This window comes from Alosa alosa, chromosome 14 (assembly GCF_017589495.1).
Source record: "Alosa alosa isolate M-15738 ecotype Scorff River chromosome 14, AALO_Geno_1.1, whole genome shotgun sequence".
In the NCBI taxonomy this organism is placed as follows: domain Eukaryota; kingdom Metazoa; phylum Chordata; class Actinopteri; order Clupeiformes; family Clupeidae; genus Alosa; species Alosa alosa.
Window position 1 is genome coordinate 5,090,326 of NC_063202.1, and position 7,500 is coordinate 5,097,825.

Below are 7,500 nucleotides of genomic sequence, written 5' to 3' on the forward strand. Positions count from 1 at the left end.
ACTGGCACCCTCTAAGCGCTGAAGTCTGGCTCTTACAGTGTGTGTGCCCTCACTGATCCCCTCCTCCTCCTCCTCCTCCTCCTCCTCCTCCCCACCTCTCTCTGCAGACTGTGTTGCTGGCTGGCATGGGTGATGTTGGAAGACAAAGGGCCCCGTGTCGCAGACTACTTTGTGGTGGCCGGCCTGACAGACCCCTTCAAGCCGCTGGACGAGGAGCTGCGCTTCGATGACGTCTGCCACAAGACGGCGCAGCCCAAGGCGCCCATCACCGATGTCACCGTGGTGATGCGCTCGCTGGGCGAGGAGGTGCCGCCGGGCTACGCCTGTGTGGAGGCCACGCCCACTGGACTGTCAGCTGACCTGAACAACGGCGGCCTGATGGCACCTGAGGTCTACCTGTGCTACAAGCGTGGCCGAGACAAGCCCCCACTCACCGACCTCGGGTGAGTCACCTGGGAATATAGTGTCTAACATCTGCTTTGTAGAACAGTGCACCCCCCCCCATCTCCACACTGTGTGTGTGTGTGTGTGTGTGTGTGTGTGTGTGTGTGCATTTATGAGAGAGAGAGAGAGAACATGCATCTATGTGAGAAGGAGACTGTGAGTGTGTAACAAGCTCCTCTCCATGCTTGTAGCACCTCTGACAGGGCACTCTGAGTAGCGCTAACAGGCAGTGTTGAGTGTTAGCAGAGTGTGAAGCCGAAGCTGAGAGAGACAGAAACATGGTGCAAAGGCAGCATGTGTGTCCATCTCTGTCAGTGGGAGAGGGGCACTTATCCACACTCAACAGGGCTATCAGAGGATGGCTGGCATGCAGATATCCTTTAAGTACTCTCTGTGTGTGTGTGTGTGTGTGTGTGTGTGTGTGTGTGTGTGTGTGTGTGTGTGTGTGTGTGTGTGTGTGTGTATGCACGCGTACATACATTGGGTCAGTGCTTCGTCCATCACTCCTCAGTTAGGCTTTGCTACTCAGGAGATTAGTGTCTGTGTGCGTGTGCGTGTGTCGTGTGTGTGTGTGTGTGTGTGTGTGTGTGTGTGTGTGTGTGTGTGTGTGTTTGTGTGTGTGAGGGTGTGTGTATTAATGAATCATCTCCTAACGAGGGAGTAAGCCCTGAGCTGTTTGTTCTTAGCGGGAGACAGATGTCCTTATTGTAACCAATGAAAGACTTTACTTGAGAAAGGCAGAGCCGTGCGCTCCAACTGCACTTACTCAGAGTTGTGTTTGTAGGGCCCTGTTGTGACACTCAAATGAGTGTGCCTACATTAGTGAGCTAATGTGCGTCACACACACACACACACACACACACACACACACACACACACACACACACACACACACACACACACACACACACACACACACACACACACACACGTACACACTATTTAATTGTTGGATTGTACATAATAGTCATTAAGTAATTAGCTAGTAATAAGTGTTGTGACAAATGAATCTTGCGTGTAACTGCAAACAACACAGACATTTGCTCCCCATCTGATGGCCAACATGTGTTCATCCTCGATTTTTCAATTGGTTTTTTTTTTGCATGGACCTGTACTTTTCAGCCATGATAAATGGAGTAGCATATAGCATAATTGGTTACATTACTATGTGATAAATTGTGGAAGAATCCTAAAACAACAGAAGACAGGCTTGTGTGAGTTCTGCACTCATTCAACTGAAACAACTGTCACCTAACATAATGAGCTCACAGTCTTCTGTTTCTGTGAAATCCACCAATTTGTACTCATTATAGCAAGCCTAAAGAACAAGTATTAGCAAATGGCCATTGTGTACTGGTGACACATTGTGACTGCTGTTTGCATTTGGCACTAAATCACCAAAACCCAATAAAGGCCCTTGACAACAGAACTTGCTTACCAGGGGTGCCAATAAATCTTGAGAGCACTGTAACCTGCCTCAATCCAAAAATGGGGAAAATGAATCAGTTGAGGTGGTACATATTTTTTCTCCATTCACTTTTCACATTGTGGTCTGTATGTCTGTGTCTTGTTATGGGGTGTTGGTGTGTTGAGGTGTTCCTCCATCCTCTGTCCCACAGTGTTTTGTATGAATGGAAGGAGCGCCTGAAGCAGGGCTGCCACCTGGTCCAGACCACTCCCGGCGGTCGCCCGGCCAACCTGAGCGGCTCTTCCCAGCGCATTTACATCACCTATCGCCGAGCGCCGGAGAGCCAATCACACGCCTCGCTCGCTGTGACGGACATCTGTGTCATCATACCGGGAAAGGGCGAATCTCCACCGCACACCTTCTGCAAAGTGGAGAAGAATCTTAACAGCAGCATGGTAACGTTCATCTCCTTGTACTGTACAGACACGTATCAGCAGGGTTCAAAAATCAAGGATCAAAAAGTACACTGTTTTGGTCTTAGACTCAAAGTTAAGACTAATATCACACTAAAATGACACAGTAGGCGACAATCTTTATCTTTGCCGTCAGAAGATGTATTTCCTTACCACAAAATGCTTCAAACCAGTAAGTCAGAAAAAAATTAACAACTTAAGATGATATCTGGAAGTGCATCTGAAAATAAATCTGGGCAAAGCGGATCTTTTTAGTCACATTAGCCAGCTGGTGTTATGTGTGAAATGGAGGGCAATATCTTGCCTCAGCTTGTGATCTGAAGTCATGATAAGAGTTAGTCTGTTCCTTTAGTGGAGTGGAATTTTACTTTATACTCTGGCAGAGTGTGGCATATAATGACCATGTAACTTCCTCATCTTGAATTCTGTCTGTACTGGAACCCCTGGTAATATGTGACAGCTACAATGTGTATTACCCACAGGGAAATGAAAACAGAACAAAACCAAAAACATTGGAGAGATGACATTTCACTCTCTCTCTCTCTCCCTCCCTCTCTCCCTTTCTCTCTCTTTCTCTCTCTCTTTCTCCCTCTCTGCCATCTCAGTAGAGTTCTGTTATAGGAATAGTGTGTGTTTTGGGGTTTTCTCTGCATTATAAGTAATGGAAAATGTTGACTAGCAACTTCCAGAAGATGTCCACGGCATCAGAGAAATGATTGTGATTCCTTGATCTCACCTACTGCTAGAGTCTCTAAAATACTCCTCTGTCTCTCCTTATCCCAGTGGGGGTCATCTGTCTACCTGTGCTACAAGAAATCGGTGGCCAAAACCAACACCATCGCCTACAAAGCAGGTGAGACTCTTCACCCTCTCTTACAGTAATACTTGGGGACTCTGTGTGCTTGTTCCACTGACGAGAGAGGTCTGTGTAGTGATTTAAGCTGCCATAATCATCAGTCAATCAGATATTCCACCGTAATCTCAAACTGCGCATGGATCCATATGAAAAAGTCAGCTTTTCATCCAGGCAGATAATCCCGGATGCCCACCATAATCTCCGTCTGTTTTAGCATGCATTTGTGCAGTGCTGTCTCTGTATTTCTGTTGATGTACTGTATGCGTGGCTGAGGGTATGAAGTTGAAAGAAGGATGGACAGAAGCAAAGAGAGAGAGTGAAAGAGAAAGAAAGAGAGTGGGAGTGTGTGCCACAGATGAGTGTGACAAGTGTGTTTTCAGCACACGGCCCTGTGGTTTAGACAGGGGTCTTTTGTTCCTGTGGCAGCAGGTGTTTCTGCTGCCGTTAGTAGTGTGCGTGTGTGTGTGTGTGTGTGTGTGTGTGTGTGGCGGGGGGGGGGTGCATGTGTGTGGTATGTGGGAGAGAGATACTCTGGTTTAGTTGTAGTGTTATGGTGCCATACATTTACACACACACACACACACACACACACACACACACACACACACATATTGTACACAGACTAAACAGGTCAATGGTGCACATGTCAAACAGTGGCCTTTAAAGAAAAAAAAAGCATGTATGCCATTCAGAGTTACAATGTATTTTGTGTCATTCTATGTGACTGAGTGTTTTCCTATGCCTGTTCTCCTATGCCTGTTAACCTGTAAGCTTACTATGTGTGTGTGTGTGTGTGTGTGTGTGTGTGTGTGTGTGTGTAGGTTTGTTCAGTAGGTACCCAGAGGAGGACTATGAGTCTTTCCCTCTTCCGGAGTCCGTGCCCCTCTTCTGCCTGCCCATGGGAGCCACGTTGGAGTGCTGGCCTCCCCACACCAAGTACTCCCTCCCCGTTTTCTCCACCTTCGTTCTCACCGGCTCTTCAGGAGAGAAGGTGAGGAAATGACCCTTGCAGGCCTCCGTAAGTCCAGTGTGGTATTTCTGGCTCACCATGCCTCTTTGCCTGTGGGAAAAAAAGGTTGCAGGATTCCAAGTGAATTAGATGTAGGAGTACTTAAGTTCTTCTCACCTGTCCAGTTATCTGTGATCATTGTAGAAAGTCCCTTTGTTCCAAAAGACAGAAACATGGAAGCAAAGGATTGTGGGAACAGTCTTTGTGTTCATTAATGTGTTCAGTCGGTATTTGTAGAGCAAGACTCTCTGTGCTGAGATCAGCCAGTCAGCTTAATGGGATATATGACTTAGTTCTTTCATTTTTTTTTATATATTTGTGTATGAAGACCTTTGCGAAGTTGATTTTGACTCTCCGTTAGCTGGAGATGCCTTTTGGCCAAATTAAGATGCATTTATGTGAAAGTGAGCCTTTGTTGCGAGTAAACATGACAGCTGTACTTCAAAGCACAGTCGCAGGAGATGTATTTTGACAGCAGATACTGTACGCAGGTTGCACCTGTTTTCAAGCGTCAATGACCTTTCCATCTGCGTAGCACTCTGCTGTGTGGGCTTTCAGTGGATGTGAAATTGTGTGACAACAAAGGCTAGCCCTTTAGGTGTTTTATTTATTCATGAGAACAAGCGGAACTCTGCCTCTTATTTTGTGTGTGTGTGTCTGTGTGTGTGTGTGTGTGTGTGTGTGTGTGTGTGTGTGTGTGTGTGTGTGTGTGTGTGAGTATGTAATTATGCTTTTGGTTGCCCTTTTTTATGTTGAGCTGTGAATATAGATTTGTTTTGTCACACAAAGTGAATATACATTCACACATTCTCAGTGCAGAATGCAAGCAAGTGTGTGTCACACACTCACACATGCACATACTGTACGCACGCACACAAACACACACACACACACACACACACACACACACACACACACACACACACACACACACACACACACACACACACACACACACTCTTGCTCAGACACAACTAAGTACAAACAACTCTCTTTACTGTCTAAACACTAACTCTTACACTGTGGAATGTGAAGCAGTATGTCTGTGTGTGTGTGTGTGTGTGTGTGTGTGTGTGTGTATGTGTGTGTGTGTGTGTGTTTGTTTATGTGCATACCAGTATGTGGGTTAAAACATATATGTTTTTTCATAGATGAAGGGACGAGAGGAATGAATAGTTGTGGTTTTTGTGCTGGCTAGAGAGATGGCAGATGGAGGAAAGAAACCTCTTTTTTCTTTCCTCCCTCTCTCTGTTTCTCTGTCTCTTTCTCTCTTGTCCTTCCTTTGTCTGACCCGAGCCTGAACTCTGGCAGTGTATCACAGGAAATTGAAATTCTGCTTCGATGTAAGAAATTAGAATATACATGAGCTGTTTAGCTTGCTAAGCTAATGAAACTGCCCTTCAGGAAATATGAGGTGTGTCCCCAGCATGATAGTGTTTCGATGTAGATAGCATTTTGCTAAAAATACTCGAGCCGTGTTTGCCCTTTAGACAGTTTGTGTTCTGTCAGAAACGCGGCCACAGATGTACCATAACTGGGCTGAAGTAAATAGCTGTCATTCTGCACTAACAAGGTTGGGTGTTTACAGTTAAACATCTCAGCATCCAGTGGCAGCTTAACACTTAAGCACAGAAATAGAGGCTGTGGGTAAGGTCTCCCGGGACACGCACACGGACACACACAGACACACACACACACAGACACACACAGAGACACACACACTCACAGACAGACAGACAGACAGACACACACACACACTCACACACAGACAGACAGACAGACAGACACACACACACACACACACACACACACACACACACACAGACTACTGTAGACACACATGCTGGTTTCTGGTGTCTGTTCAGCAGGGAATTTTGAAAATGACCTAAATACTCCTACATTGCAGTGCATAATCTGGCTGAAGTATGTCCTAAAGCTTGAATATGGGTTAAATTGGGTCTGCATATGAAGGTATGTGTGTGTGCGTGTGTGTGTGTGTGTGTGTGTGTGTGTCTCTGTGCATATTGGTGGGTATCTTTGGTGTTAGTTCTCAGTTTGTATCTGTATCTGTGTGTGTGTGTGAATGTGTTCTGGCTCCAGCCAGTCTGATGGTCATATTTGGTGATTGCCGCTGCCAGATATCCAGGAGGTTTATTCCTCACAGAACAGAGTGATATTTAGCGAGAGGATATGGTGTCCGTGTTTTGGCAAAAACATGTTTTTGTTAGCTTGGATAACAGCCCTCCCTTTTCCCCTGTCTCTCTATCTGTGTGTGTGAGTGTCTCTGTTTGTGTATGTGTGTGTGTGTGTGTGAGTGTCTCTGTTTGTATATGTGTGCATGCGTGCATGTGTGTGTGTGTGTGCACCCTTGTGTATGTGGGTTAGTGTGTTTGGGTCATATAATCGGACTATACTCTATGCTCAGACTTCACCTTCTGTATGCCACATGCACAGCCTACAAGTAAACAGACATGGTCAGAGTGTGTGCATGTGGCTGTGTGATGTGAACAGACATGGTCAGAGTGTGTGTATGTGGCTGTGTGATGTGAACAGACATGGTCAGAGTGTGTGTATGTGGCTGTGTGATGTGAACAGACATGGTCAGAGTGTGTGTATGTGGCTGTTTGATGTGTCATTTGTTTAAATACAGCATTATCTTCTTTACATCTGTGTGTGGGCTTGTGTGTAGTATGTGTGCAAATTTACTTTCTGTTCCCCTGTAAATACACATTGTGTATACAGTACACGCAAGTTTCATTTGTCACAACACTTACTAGCTAATTACTTAAGGGCTATTATGTACAATCCAACAATTAAATAGTGTGTACATGTGTGTGTTTGTGTGTGTGTGTGTGTGTGTGTGTACACGTCTTTGTGTTTGTGTGTGTGTGTGTGTGTGTATATGTACATGTGTATATGTGTTGATGAGTGTGTACTGTATGTGTTTTCCCAGGTGTATGGTGCTGCCATCCAGTTCTATGAGCCCTTCTCCGAGGAGTGCCTGACGGACAGGCAGCGTCTGCAGCTGGGCCTGCCTCCCCCTGACCCCCAGGCAGGGTCACGCTCCCCGAGCTCTGACCCCAAGGCCGCTTCGCGCTCCGTTCACACCAACAAGAGCATCTGTCTGCTCTCGCACTGGCCCTTTTTCGACGCCTTCCGGAAGTTTCTCACTTTCCTCTACCGCTACTCTATCTCCGGGCCACATGCCCTTCCTATTGAGAAGTGAGTGAGTGTGTGTGTGTGTGTGTGTGTGTGTGTGTGTGTGTGTGTGTGTGTGTGTGTGAGAGAGAGAGATCCATGATTTGAAATC

The 7,500-nt window shown here is 46.1% G+C and overlaps 1 protein-coding gene across 10 annotated transcripts in view; it reads left to right on the forward strand.

Moving 5' to 3' along the window:
* The window catches only part of LOC125306966 (C-myc promoter-binding protein-like), a 44,240-nt gene that overhangs the window by 10,660 nt on the left and 26,080 nt on the right, over window positions 1-7,500 (forward strand). For 9 of the 10 annotated variants that reach the window (XM_048262619.1, XM_048262622.1, XM_048262625.1 and 6 more), the window contains 5 exons: window positions 108-443; window positions 2,064-2,307; window positions 3,109-3,178; window positions 4,003-4,172; window positions 7,144-7,412. In XM_048262619.1, coding sequence (XP_048118576.1) covers window positions 133-443; window positions 2,064-2,307; window positions 3,109-3,178; window positions 4,003-4,172; window positions 7,144-7,412 — 1,064 coding nt within the window. In that variant the 5' untranslated portion in view covers window positions 108-132. Of the gene's footprint in view, window positions 1-107; window positions 444-2,063; window positions 2,308-3,108; window positions 3,179-4,002; window positions 4,173-7,143; window positions 7,413-7,500 lie in introns of those variants that run through there. The other variant, XM_048262628.1, reaches the window with a different exon arrangement.